The 14,239-nt window shown below is 41.1% G+C and overlaps 1 protein-coding gene across 11 annotated transcripts in view; it reads left to right on the forward strand.

Annotated features, from left to right (window-relative positions):
- znf536 (zinc finger protein 536) overlaps nt 1–14,239 on the forward strand; it is a 180,244-nt gene that overhangs the window by 134,011 nt on the left and 31,994 nt on the right. The window contains exon 6 of one of the 11 annotated variants that reach the window (XM_042728145.1): nt 9,349–9,448. The exons of the other annotated variants lie outside the window; for them this stretch is intronic. Coding sequence (XP_042584079.1) covers nt 9,349–9,448 — 100 coding nt within the window. The remainder of the gene's footprint in view (nt 1–9,348; nt 9,449–14,239) is intronic. 11 annotated transcript variants of the gene reach the window in all.

Genomic DNA, 14,239 nt, shown 5'->3' on the forward strand with positions numbered 1-14,239 from the left:
GGTTCTATTATGATAATTAAAAACATATGGTGCCTGCAGTGCGCACAGTGAACCCACAGATGTAAAGGAACAGACGCGACTTGTGACTTTCCTTTCATACGGAGGAACATGATGACACGGCCTCACATGCTTGCACACACATCACACTTCCACGTAAGTAACGTAGTAAAGATCAGATATTTCTTGTTCATTGTAATATTCCTTTGCTCTTATTATCCACAAAAATGAAATCTCATTATATATTTCAGTAGACTTCAAATAACATAAAGCAGCGGTTGTCATCAATGGACAACAAGTGACAAAAATTTAATGTTTAGGTATTATTATTATTATTATTATTATTTTTTTAAATTATGATAATATCATATTTTTTAATTAAATCAAAGCTTTTAAATAAAATAAATATACATCTAAAATGTAATTTGGTATGATAATGATAGATAATAAACCTCTCTCTCTCTCTCTCTCTCTCTCTCTCTCTCTCTCTACTGACAATGACTGAATCAGAACAGACTTGCAACCTTTTTTGGGGTCTCGACCCACCATTTGAGAACTACTGCCACATAGTTTATGATTATTAAATTCATGAAATTGAATAATAATTATTATAATAATTAATTATTTATTATTAATAATTAATAATATACAATCCATTATTATAAGTGTACTCTATATATTATAAGAATAATAAAAAATATGTTTTGTTGTATTGTTTTATATGTTTTTGCTTAATCTTGTAAAAAAAAAAAAAAAAATCTGTTGTGTTCATGACCCAATCAGAACAGACCTGCGACCCACCAGTTAAGTTCCACTGCCATATAGAGTTTGCAGTTTTCAAATTCATGAAATATTTTTCTTGGAAACACAATTTACTCCACACACAAACACACGACTGCATGTCACCTCAATGACATGCTCATTTACCACATAGCAATTACTACTAAGTAATTATTGCGGTCTCCTAATTTACGGACAGCTAGAACTATTAGAGACGCTGAGCGCGAATGAGAGAGAATATAACACAGAACAGACAAAACATCACTTGATTTCCCTTTTTTTTCGCTCACTATTTGCCCCTGACTTTCATCTCCCTTTCGGTAAAAAGAGATCTCCACACTTAAAAAGCGGTGCGGGATGAAACTTGGTAATTGCCAGTAATGCTGTCCTCATCAGGTGGCTAATTAACAGTAATATGGCTCGTGTTAGTCTGCTAGCATCCACACAGCCCCTGCGTTCGGGCGACTGCGGAGAGGCGGGAGAACCCGTCACACTCTGATGATGCGTTCGGCCCGAGGGTCGCCCGGTCCGTGTTTTATGCACACTTAATCCCTCCCCCGGGAGTGCCGAGGCCCTCTGTAATCTTTAGCTCCTTACCGTAGAAAGTCAGGGCCAGAGAGCCTGCAACGAACCGGGATGTTACGTACAACTGATTTTTAAAAGACTCCGTGACGAATCATTCATCTCTGACAGATGACATTTAACCTGTCACCGGGAGTTTAAATGCTGTCAGCCTCCAAGCAAATTGTTGTGGTACATTTAAGAGCTGTCAAACAGTCTTATTACAGAGTAAAGGTAGACTCTTGACACGACACATCAGTCTGTTTCTCTGAGCCTTGTCCTACACTTCTCCGTCTCAGAGCACACTGCCGGAGGGAAGCGCTCTCACAATGAAAGACTGCTTGCTCTCTTTCGCTCTCCTTGGAAGTCTCTGAGGTGACAGACAGTGTTGGTGCATCTCCACTCGTTCCATTGTGCAGAGTGTGATGAAGGCTCGTCGGGTGAAGGCGAGGTGCTATTTCACATGTTCAATATTACCATTTTAACTTCAACCTAGGTGAATTAGCGCCTTGTCACTCAGCGACGCAAATTCTGGTTTCAAAGAGCAATTAATTGTAAAAGCTGTTGTCAAGCCCACTGGATGGTACCTGTTGCTCTCATCCAGCAGCTGTGCAATCTCTAAAAATATTTTTCCTGACGCTAATTTACTCCGATATCAACTTTGGTGGAGCTGAAAGCTTTTGAAAGGCTTCGTAATTTCACTCTCTTTCACTCCTGTCTCGTACCTTGCTGACGTACAGTAGAGTAGGCTTCGTCGTTTCCAGCGGGGAGAAAAAGAGCGAGTGGTCGCTGAATAAAGGATCGGGTTCCAGTATGACAACAAAGGCAGAGAAATATTCAATGCTAATGACAGCAAAACAATTATGCTATTCATAATATTAGACAGAAAGAAAGATCTTGTTAGAGAAAACCTTTGGAGAGGAGAATATGAAGTGTTCTCACTGGCACAGTAATCACGGCATGCTTCCATTATTTTTATTCCCCCGTAGCCCACTATAGTTTGCATTTAATGACAGAAACCCTTAAGCTAATACTTAATAGATTTGCTCCTAGACCCAGAGTTTTTTTTTTCCCCTCACATATTTGATCTTATTTCTTTGTTTTTGTTTTGTTTTGTTTCTCCGACTTTGTTCAATTGGAGGTATTCCTCGTAGCTGTGCTGCTTGCGTTCCCCAGGTGCCCTCAGATGTGACGATCTGCTCTCAGAGGGATTGTACCGACAGAACAACACTTCCTGCCTGCGCAAGGGCACACCTCACATACACACAATATAATGATCATGCTTACACACAGCGTATGTCATACACTCCAAACGTAATGAGAGAATATGCCCTGACTCCGGCTGGCAGGCGCTGGAGTTAAAAAAAGAAAAAAAGCACAAGTATGTCAACTTTTATTTGCTCCTTTATTCCACATCAATGGCAAACAACGCGCTAAAGTTAATAAAACAAATACAGAAAACACAGTCTGGCTGAGGCAGAGGCAACAGGGGTGTGTTTTGAGAGGTCGTGTAGCAATTACAGACGAATCTGTCGGAATCTTCCACGTACTTTTAGTTGCCGTGCGAAAGAAGAGCTGGTCCAATAAGCCACATTTGATTTAGACTTCAAATAAACAGGGGTGGAAGTAAAGTTCCTGCAAATAGAAGGAGTGGAGGAGCAACATAAAAGAAAAGCATTGCATGAGAAATAAGCCCACATTATACCATTAGCTGTTAAAAAATGCACTTAATTCCTCTGTAGAGATGGAAATAAATCGCACGAGCTCGAGCATTGTTCCATGCAAATCCCATCGAATGGATTTAAGATGGCGTATTGTTTATTAGGGAAATATGGGGGGAGGAAGTAGAGCTGCTGTTCTAATTGCAGTAATTTAATCAGGATTAGAAAGGTTACCTGGATGAGGTGGCAGCGCAAGGACACTGATGCATGTGGAAAGTAAAAATGCACAATTTGCGCCACTGATGTTGTCTTTTGCATTAACGAATTTACACTGCATTTTGCGCCACCACTCTTCTGTGGATAAATAAAAAGAATGTTCTATTGTTTCACTTCCTCCCCCCTCATCTCTCTCTCTCTCTCTCTCTCTCTCTCTCTCTCTTCTGTGTGTGTTACTCTCTCTCTCTCCCAAGCCTTGCTAAATAGGAAGCAAAGAGAATCCATTTTAATCAGATTAATAACTTGGTTGATCACATATAACCTAATTTTCATTCAGTGCTGCCCTTGTCCACTGAGTCATATACGGAATGACCTTTGTGTCGCCACTGTGACCATAAAGCACAGTAAGTGCCATTGTGCTGTCAAAATAAGCTGAAGATGTTTTACATCACTGGAAAAATTTCATCTGTCATTTTTTTCTACAAATGCGATGCCCCTTCCACAAAAGGCTACCTTCCAATTGAGGGCCATTAGGTCGGGACTCGAGTTTCCTAGGGCTTAGGAGATGGGAACAACTTTCCTCCTGCATTCACAGTAATGTGAATCGTCCTTTTAAAACAGATATGGTTACATATTAGTTTTGAAAGGTACAGTAACTGCCTCAGCTTTAGCTGTCTGCAACAGTAGGCCTTTTGTGTCCGCCAGAACTCAATAAGTGGCCTGTGATCCCATTTTAGCTCTCTCTCGCACACTATAACACACTGCCTGCGTGGAGAATATTGCGATTCCAGCGCGTTTGAGGCTGAATGATGGCTGATGACAGTAACGAGACAAAGTCTGAAATCAAGCTCACCTTTTGCCTTCCTCGGTTTGTTCTCGAGTGGTGTTTCTGTTACTTTCAGAAGTTATTTTCTATTCCTTCATCAAGATAAATCTCAGCCTTGATTTACTGGTATGATTAGCAGTTTCAAAGGAAATCTGCTGAGATTTAATTATACACAGAAAGAGGAAGAAAAAAAGGAGAGAGAGAGCTGAGAGTCACGGACACACACACACATGCATAGGCTTTCAGTCACACAGCTCCATGCACACAAACAGGAAATATGAATGAAATATTTATGAAGTGGGCTAACGACTGCATGCACCCATATGTTTCAGCCTAACAGCAGTTTACAGGCAGTTCTAATGTGATGAGTTTCCACTGAAGCAAAGAACACTGATTTACAAATTATATAGAACACAAAGAGGAAAGACAATGATAATAATTATTCATATTAATACATTTTATTAAACATTTTGCTTCAGCAGTTTTGGAAACAATTCTTTCATTTATCCGTGATAACCGCCATTATTCTTTCTTTTGATTAGTGAACGAAGTTCCCTGCATTTATGTAACAAGTTCTTTGTTTCTTTGCACTTCCTTTTGAAAAACTTGTTTTGTTGTTTAATTATCAGTTCTGGAGTCGCACACCACTAGAGGATGAATTCTCGGCATGATTCATTGGGCAGCAATTCTTGTAAAATCAGGCCTAGCGTGCCTGTTTCCAGAAAAATGTAAGAACTTTATGGGTTATAGGTTTTATGAAAGCCAGCATGTAAAAAAAAAAAAAAAAAAAAAAAAAAAGGAGGAGGGGGGATTAATCTGAGGATTAGCACCATACTTTAAGATAAATCTTTTTTAATATGAAACCTCATCCCTACTTATTCCGGCCAATCATTCTTTTTGCACACTTTAGATTACATATTGTGTCTTTTTTCTGCACTCAGTTTAAGAACACAGCTTTGATTTTTTTTTTTGTTTTTTTGACAATCTCCGCTCCACAAACACATTCTTCATGCTGTAAAACTCAGAACAATGGATGAGCACATAGCTGTGCACATTAATGCTTCTGTAAATGGAAAGACAGAGAGAGAGAAAGAAAACAGATAAGCAGAGCTTGGCTGCCCCCTCCCATCCATGTCATCCGTCTATCTATATACCCCCCCGCCACCAAAAAACAAACAAAACAAAAAATTAAAAAAAAACTATAAAAAGTTAACCAAATCTCTCCTTCTCATCGTTTAATCCTGGCTGATCAGAATGCACCAGACCCTAACCGACAAACATCATAGACTGTCTCCAGTCCCTAATTGACTGCACAAGGATTGGTCACACTTTTTAAGTAGCGTTTTGTAATGGATTTCCATGTTGGTTGCGCTTTTAACTGGCGCTTCAAATGGAAGGAAAAATGTCTCTTTATTATCAAAAAACAACGGTTCTTTCTCTCCCCTCGGTCTCCTTTTTTTTTCGGTAAAGATGATATCAGCCATCTCCCTGTTTGTATTTTTTTTTTTTTTTTTTTTTTTTGCAAGGTCAACCCAGGCTGACAGTTGACAAACGATCTCAATACCCCCACATCACCTCTCCCGAAATTACACTCAAAAATAAAACGATAAGATGAATGCCATGTATCATGTTTTTTTTTTCCCCTCTCTTTCCCTCGCTCGATTTTACACTCAAATCTCTTATCGGCTTATGAAAAGGACTGTTAAGCAGGTGAAACAGAGATTTCGTTCATGCTTGAAAGTTGTCGCCGCTCTCGCACAGGCCAGAGACCGGTTCAAATCTCTCCGATCTGGACTTATCCTGTTTCTGCATCTTGGCACGGCAGAGGGATTCAGTATTATAGACAAGCTGGTCATCAGATGGGAGTTGGGTTTATTTCTGTGTCCCCCCCCCCACTACCTCTGTTACCCCTCCCCTCTGGCTGGCGTCTCATCCAAGTTATGTCTCATTTTTTTCTACTGGACAGCTCCGACAGAATGCCCGAGAACTCGATGTCCTTGAGAACAGAACAACTTTTCAGTCTAATACTTTGATTGATTATTTTTTTTTCCCCTGTTGTTGTTGTTGTTCTCTTGCTTTTCTCTGACCGTCTTCTTCGTTTTTCTCTTCCTGAGATCATTATACGTATTTATGCCGAAATTGTTAGGGAGGGGGGGAGAGGCTTCAACTTCAACAATGACGGCCACTTTGACAAAACACAGAGTATGTTTTTAATTACCTGGATTTTTTAATGTTGTTGTCATCTCACAGAAAATACTGCTCTTGTTCTGATGTTCCTATTATGTTCTCATTTGAATGCCTGCTCTCTGCAGGAAGTCCAACCCCCCTCCCCACCCCGCATCACTTCCAGCAGCCCTCCAGTGTTCACCATTTCTAGTTTTTCATTATGCCTAATTGCATTAAGAGACATATCATAGTGGAGCGAGAGAGAGGTAGAGATGAGGAGTCATCGCTTTCTAAAACACAATTAGGCAACACCTCATCAGGGGCTCTGCCTGCCTGCGGTTGACAGGTGCGTGAACGTTAGCGGCGGCGGCATTGGTGGTGCACGGGCCACTGTGCGTGCTTGACAACTGCTCGTCAAACGGATGACAGGCGCTTTCCTGAGAGCCCGATCGGCGGCACAATCAATACTCGATGAGGTGTGGAGAGTGAACCCGGCATTTGAGTCCATTTTAGAAGAAGTTCCTTAACGCTAATGAAGCCGTTTCATGTGCGTCTTCCCTCCCTGTTTACTTCAAATTTTTCATCTGACAAAATGAAACGGCTGCTCGTTAATTTGAGAAGCAACATTCAGCAACTTTTATCAAAACCGGGAGAACAGGGAGATGCTGGGAAGCAGCGGTGCAGAAGTTTTAGCAAGGCCTTGTTTTTTGTTTTTTTCCACCTTGTTCTTTTCGTGGAAGAAAAATAATGCCCTGCTGAAGCACAGATTGCCTTTGTGAACGTGTTTCTATTTCATCTAAAACATGATGACGACGATGATGACCAGAATGATGATGATGATTAATGAGAGTGATGGCAATGATTGCACACATACAGGAAGAGTGTTTAGCGTGTCAGCCATCTGCCTGATTAAAAACTCATCTTTATCGTAGTATCCTCTCACACGGCCTGGACAGAAACAGATGAAGCAGATAGAAAGAAAAAAAAAATAGATGCGCAACGTGATCATGTTTCAATTGACACCTTAAGAAGAATTATGTACGGGGTTTATTATAAAGGTATCCAGCCTGATGCGGCATATTTGCTCTGCATTTTGCTCTGAATGCACTATTGGATATTGCACCTTCGAGCTGACACTCGGAGACAAAGCCTGGAGAAGAAAAGTAATGATCACATATAAATATCAATATGAAAGTAAGAGTCAGTGCTAAAGACGACGTATAGCTATTGATGTTTGAATAACGGTAGTGTCATGAAGAGAGAGGTGGAAAATAAGGAGAGAAAATATAATGCATTCATTTTTTTCAGAAGGACAAAAAAGAGACAGAAATGGTTAATCGAAAACACTCCAGAGGCATAAGAATCAAGCTGAGGCCGAGATAAAAACATAACCGCTCTCTATGCCTTGTGAACAAAACCATAAATAAATATATAATCAGTTAGCATTATGCAGGTTTGCTCTGAGAGGCATTATCTGTCTGGCGTTGCCTTCTCAAGTAAAAGAACATTTGACAGTGCAAGTCCCTGATGACAAAAAAGAGAGAAAGTTATGACTTCAAAAGTGTTTACTCACCATGTTTTTTAATTTGTCTGGGCATATGCAGTTTATTTGCATTTCAAATATGCATATTTGAAGCAGGTGGTTTAAATGCCAAGATGCGAATTGATGACAATCACCTCTACCATAAGCGTCAAGGGAGCTGTACTCGCGGCTGACATTAAAACTAAACGAACAGCAGCTAAACAAACACATCGAAATAGAACTCTGTTACCAGCCGCCCCGCGCCAGCGACAAAACCACCACTCCCCACCCCAACTCGAATCCTCTCCACCCGCACTTATATTTTAATATTCATGTACATTTAAATATCAGCTGCGTATATAACGGCGTTCGTGAGCGGTATCAGACCGAGGAGAGAGAGAGAGAGTGAATGTAAATACCTCACATAAATCTATTCATCCATGAAAGGCGTCAAATGCCCCCCTCCTCCCCCCTTCCTGGCCGTCGGTTCCATCGCTTCCATATTCATTTTTGTAATTTACAGCAAATCCAATAGCTGTCAATCACAAATTAAAAACTCCAAATTTACAACGGGGAGGAAACAGCTGCTTCTACATTTACAGCAAGACCACTCTAAAATATTAAAGACATGTCACCCAGCTCTGTGCAGCCCTACATCTGCGGCCATCTGTTTTCTATTAAAACATTACACCAAAAAACGCTGCTATTTCCATGCTTTTAGATCAGCACAGGAAAGTGAGACTGACAGTGTAAAACCTCCTGACGTGCTTAGCTTTTATCAACGGCCCTTTCAAATGTGTCAGAATAAAAGGCTTTGAGTGGCACCCGATGTATTTGCACAAGTCGCAGACGGAGCGGAGGTCACATTTTAAGGGCCTAGTTGACGGCGAACAATGCCGGGATATCTTAAACAAGCCGATCTGCTGCTTTTCTTGTCGTTTTCTCACTCGCTCGGCCCTTCCTCCTGTGAAGCAAAGAGCGGGTGTTGAAAAGAAATACGTTAAACCGAGTGATTCGATGACATTTGAGGCATCGCCGGTGCGGCGAGAGAGCGAGAAGGAGAGCTTTTGAAAAGCGACGCTGAAATATTCTGTTACGGCGGAGCGGAGAAGAATTACGGTCAGTGTCAAAGGTAAACAATTACAACATTCTGAGTCACTTTTTGGAGTCGGGGCAAAAGAAGATCATTGCTCCCTCTCTAATAGGTAATTTCCTTTGTCTTCAGAGCCGTATTTCACATGTTGCCTTCCACGGGGTGGTCCCCTAAAAAAAAAAAAGAACGGAAGAAAAGAAAGGAACGAACGTGCGCTTGGCGCATGCATCAGAATTTCAGATGAGACGTTTTGTTCGCCATCTAGAACTGCCAACACAGAACAGTTTGTTGGTGGTATGTAGAAAGAAAGCCTGTTTGGCAGACAAAAAAGGGAAACTTTTCCATAAACTTCAGACTGCATGTAGAATGTTATTGTCTGAAGGAAACAACATGAAAGGACACTTAATTTCAGATCAAATTCACAACGACATCTGCCATTCAAGTTGTTAGAATATCCTTGTTCTCCCCACGACAGCGATTCGGTGATTAACAAGCTCGCTGTTTTTCTCTCACCCACCATTTTAAGGAAAAAACCCAGAGCTCCCGCTGCTCCGAGCGACATCTCTCCCCTCGCCGCCGTCTCTTCCTTCCTCTCCTCCTCTTGTCGTCTATGGCAGGAGTCACAGGTGTGTGACAATAATTACACATACACTCAGAAAAATAATGTCATTTCTCTCCATTTAATAAGTTAGCAGTAAAATGCAGAGGGGGAGCGCACAGGGAGAGCAGGCTTAAATCTTATCTGATACCCGGGCCCCCTAACTCAATCATATGGCTCTTAAGAACAGGACACGGGCAGCTGGGGCTCACTAATATGCATGCAATATGTGTGTAAAACGATACGCTTTAATTTTGAGCCCACTTTAAGAAGCAACAAAATCTGTTTATACGTGAGACATTTAAAAAGAGGGAGGAAAAAAAAATAAAGCTATTTAACTCCCTCGTTCCCGCCAAGCTGTGACATCTGTTTAGTCTTTTCTTCATCCCTCTGCTCCGAACGCTCAATCCCAGGAAAGACGGAGTTTTTAAAAACCCACTTTTCCTGCCTGCTGTTTATGCTAAAGCTCAGCGCTTTGAATCTGCGGAAACACAAGTTAAGAAAATGATGATTGCGCACGTTTATCTCTTTTCCTCTTATTAGATGAACTTTGCTGCTTTCGGATTTCAGTTTTCGCTCGCAGGCCATCAGAAAGACTTCCTGTTGGTACTGTAATTGTGAATTAAGGCCCGTTCACACCAAGACAATAGTGGGAGTATGAGAATAGTCCACACTATAATGCCAACAACACATTATTATTGAAATCATTATTTATTTATGTAATTATGCTAAAATCTTTGACAGCCAATCAGAATCCACCTGATTTTAAAATGCTCAAGCAAGTGGCAGATTACATATTTGCAGAGTGTGTTTATAATAAACAGAACATTACTGTTCTTTGGTCTGGATACTGATATACAGTAAGTATTGTTATAATTATCTTTATAGTTATCGTTCTTGGTGTCAAACACATGTTGTTTCCTCAACATGTGTTCAATATAATATTTTCATTCATATTTCAATCTGAACAATTTAACATGCTTCATTTTTAGCAAATAAACAGCAGTTTCCTGCCTTTATTTGAAGCAGCCTGCCTTACGTATGCGAGTCAAGGGGCTGGTAATTGGTTGGATGAGACTGCTGGTGTGTATGCGTATATATGTGTCGCTACTGGGCTCTCCCATAAAGCAGGAAGTGTGAGGGAGAAGAGGGGTCTTTGGGGGGAGGAATACGGGGAGGAGGAGGAGGAGGAGAAGAGAGAGAGGAAGGGGGTTAAACTTCAAAAAGCCTCTGACACATGCTGCCGCTGGCCCTGACCACTCCACAGATGCTTTTGTTCATTGCCTCTCTTTCAGTTCCCCCTCACTCTCATTCATTCCCTGTGTCTTTGGTGATACGCGCCGAGTACAGATATCAAAGTCGCACTGTCTGTTAAGACTTCAAACTGGGGGCCCCGTCCGTCAACCCCAATCATATCTGTGCCCCGCTCGCAGACTGGAGTGGAATATTTGATCTGTCCTCTTCAGGAGGATCAACAATCAGACGTAAGGGGGTGGGGGGGTGGGGTGTTAGGACTCGGACGTTTGGGAAGGGGGGTTAAAACAGCCCACTTTACTGCACTTCAGTCTCGCTACAAAGAGTTGAGCCACGGACGCTAAAGGGATAAAGAGAGCTTTGCTCTTCAGGATCTCACGCCGTTGCATTTTACCAGCATTTGACATCTGCTGTGAGACTGGTACTGAGGAGATAGAGGACGTTACTGTACAAAGACATTTACGAGTTCTTTTTGTGGTTGTTGCGGTTTGCTTGTACTTTAAGAAGCCTGCAGTGCAGATTATTATGGCATCTGATGGCATTATCTCGGGCCTGTCCATCTGTCCATTCAGTTATGACTATTAATAACCCCAGACATGTGTCACATAGTGTACTTAGTTCTTAAATCCCTTGTCTGTGAGATCAGACTGTATAATTACCTATCCCATTAGAGTGGGAGACTCTAGACCCTGCATACTCACACTGACCTGTGTAGGAACAGCTGGGGCGATGCGTTTTTAAAGAAGTTATAATTTATGTTGTTCCCAAACTGTATGAGTGTCTTTATTCCGTGGAACACTGAAGAAGATATTTTAAGAATGTTTCAGCTGTTTAATACAACACTGGACACTGACTTTCACTGTATGGACAAAAACCACTGAAACAGTCTTAAAAATATATTCTTCAGAAGAAAGTAAGTTATACAGCAGACATAATTTTCATTTTTGGGCGACCTTTCTTTTTCCTGTTGAGTGCTTCACTGAAAGAAGCCCATTGTGTTTCCATGAGATAAACAATATAATTCATTCATTTAAAATGTGACTCATTTAATAACGGCAAAGAGAAACTTTAAACCCTGCAGATTATATGATGAAATCCTTTGGAATGTGCTGTGATCCTTACGAGTGATGCCAGTCTGTGATTGGCTCTCTGTTCCTGCTTCCTGCACGTGCGGAGGGGTTCAGTTCCTGTCCTTCCGTGCAGCGCACCAGAGGGCAGAGAGAGTGTACTAGGAATCAGCCCATCCACACTAACTCTTTTTTCCATTCCTAATCACTCCATTTAAAGCCAGAGGTGAGAGGACCGTCTGACTCACACATACGCACCTGCTCTAATCAGCCCTATATCCCTTAAGAGTGCCTGTCTTTACCCACCTGTGTTTGTGAGTGTGTGTTTTTAGACTGATGAGTCTGTTTGTGGAATGGCCACTTGCTCTCAGTAATCGGTGTCATTCCCTGTGGGTTTGATAATTCTCACACTCTCTCTCTCTACACTGGCTTCATATTCTATGGATGAATGATATGTGAAAGCATGTGTCAATGTGGAGGTCTTCAGTGTCCAATGGGTGCAAAAAATTCCATTTTCTTTTGTCCTATGAGAACCATTAGACATGTTAGATAAACTAACTTAAACTACTATATTGACTGTTATCCTAACCTAAAATGAAAAGTAAACTATTTAGATTTAAATCAAATGTCAGTTTATTTTTGCCTTGTCAGATTTCTCTACTTTATTAAATAATTAAAATCATAAAACTGACATTGTTAAAATGTTATTTAAACTATTGCGATATATTTTTTTTCTTTATCTAATGTATTTAATTATTGCTTCCACAAAGCATTAAAAAAGTCTTAACCAGTCAAACTTTTAACCCATTCTAGCTAGATGACAGAAGCATGATTCTACAGTATGCACAATCTGTGCTCAAAACACACTCCCTGATGAGCATCTATTTATGTATTTCACTATACAGACTTTGATCATGCACCTAATTAACACAGGGATGCAAACCCCATCACAGAAGGGGAGAAACAGAGAGAGAGAGAGAGAAAGAGAGAGAGAGAGATGGACAGACATAAGAGAGAATGAGAGGAAACTTGTGCAGGTCATATCATGGGCTTTTCTTTCAGCCTCTTACTTTTGGCCTGCAATAGTATAGAGTGCAAAAAAGAAAAGAAGCGGGACCAGTTATCTTCCGATTTCTCCCCAAGCCCTGTGACGCGGCTAAGTGAGCCTCAACTGACCAGAAATGATTTGCCTCTGTCTGTTAAACACGTAATGGAGTCATTTAACTAGTCAAATTAGAAGCTGCAGAGATGCCGCATGCTTCATTACTGGGTTCCAATGGGCACCATTTTACATTTACGTCAGGAATGATTTCAGGGCAAATTAATGTTTTTATTGTCTTACACAAATACACCCCCCAAGTCATAAAAGAGCAGCTCCCCCTACAGTTCACTCAATATAACTGACTGAAACTAAAGTGAGGGATGAGCTTGAGGACAGTGTGGACAAACTCTCGGATACATGTGATATTGTTTTAATTTGTTGTTTTATTCTAATTTTTCACATAGATGTACTGTAAGTTTTATCACTTTAAAAATGATATACACCCGACAGCATTAATTGATCACCACAAAGAGTAACGTAATGGAAACCCAGTGTGCAGAGACGTAGTTTGATGTGGGGACAAAGCTCTGGACCTTGTTAGAGGATTTGGACATTTGTGATTATAGACGAGACCCAGGCCTACTCTGCCCTGCCCCACAGTGTTGTTTGATGCGTGTGGAGTCCTGTTCAATATTTGTCTTCCTGTGTATGGAGGCAGGGTGGTGGGTGTTACCACAGAGTCATTTGTCCAGTACTGACACACTGTTTAAAATGGCTTTTGCAAGATTTTTTTTCCCCCATTTTGATTGTTTTTGACGTGTTATTTTGGTATGGTTTTGCTATGGACTTTATATAATGAATACAAACATACCCAGACTGTTTATCTTCATCAAGAACAAAGCAGTTTTGTATATCAGAACTAGTTTCATTTTTCATAGCATGTGCAGGTTGAGTAATAGTTTTCCTTCATCCATGTTGCAATGCTGAAAGAGCCGTAATGGAATTGTAATAAAACGACTCTTTTTCTTCTGTCCGACTTACGTGATTGCCATCTCACTCCTCAATTCTGTCCGTCCATCTTCAGCCATCAGAGCAATTAGATATTGACACACATCGCACAATGTGACTGACACACAGAGCAATGGCTCTTTGTGGAAAAATAGAGGCTGGGAGAGAGAGGAAGAAAAAAGAAAGAAAGACAGAGAGTGCCCCTCCTCACATCCCCTGTTGTGCTTGACACTCTGTCGATATGGTTTCACCCAAACACTGCGTTTGATACGCTCTCTAGGCTGGCAGACTTTGAGGCAAAGAGCTGCTGTTTGCTCTGTGATACACAGCTATACGCAAGTGTCATTTCTGCGGCGCTTGTGTGTGTGTGTGTGTGCATGGAGACCCACAAACAGCCACGTAGCTCCCAGTGCTGCCCGGCTGTGATAACCCCACCGTGAACCTTTTT

This window comes from Cyprinus carpio, chromosome B7, assembly GCF_018340385.1.
Source record: "Cyprinus carpio isolate SPL01 chromosome B7, ASM1834038v1, whole genome shotgun sequence".
Classification (NCBI taxonomy): Eukaryota; Metazoa; Chordata; class Actinopteri; order Cypriniformes; family Cyprinidae; genus Cyprinus; species Cyprinus carpio.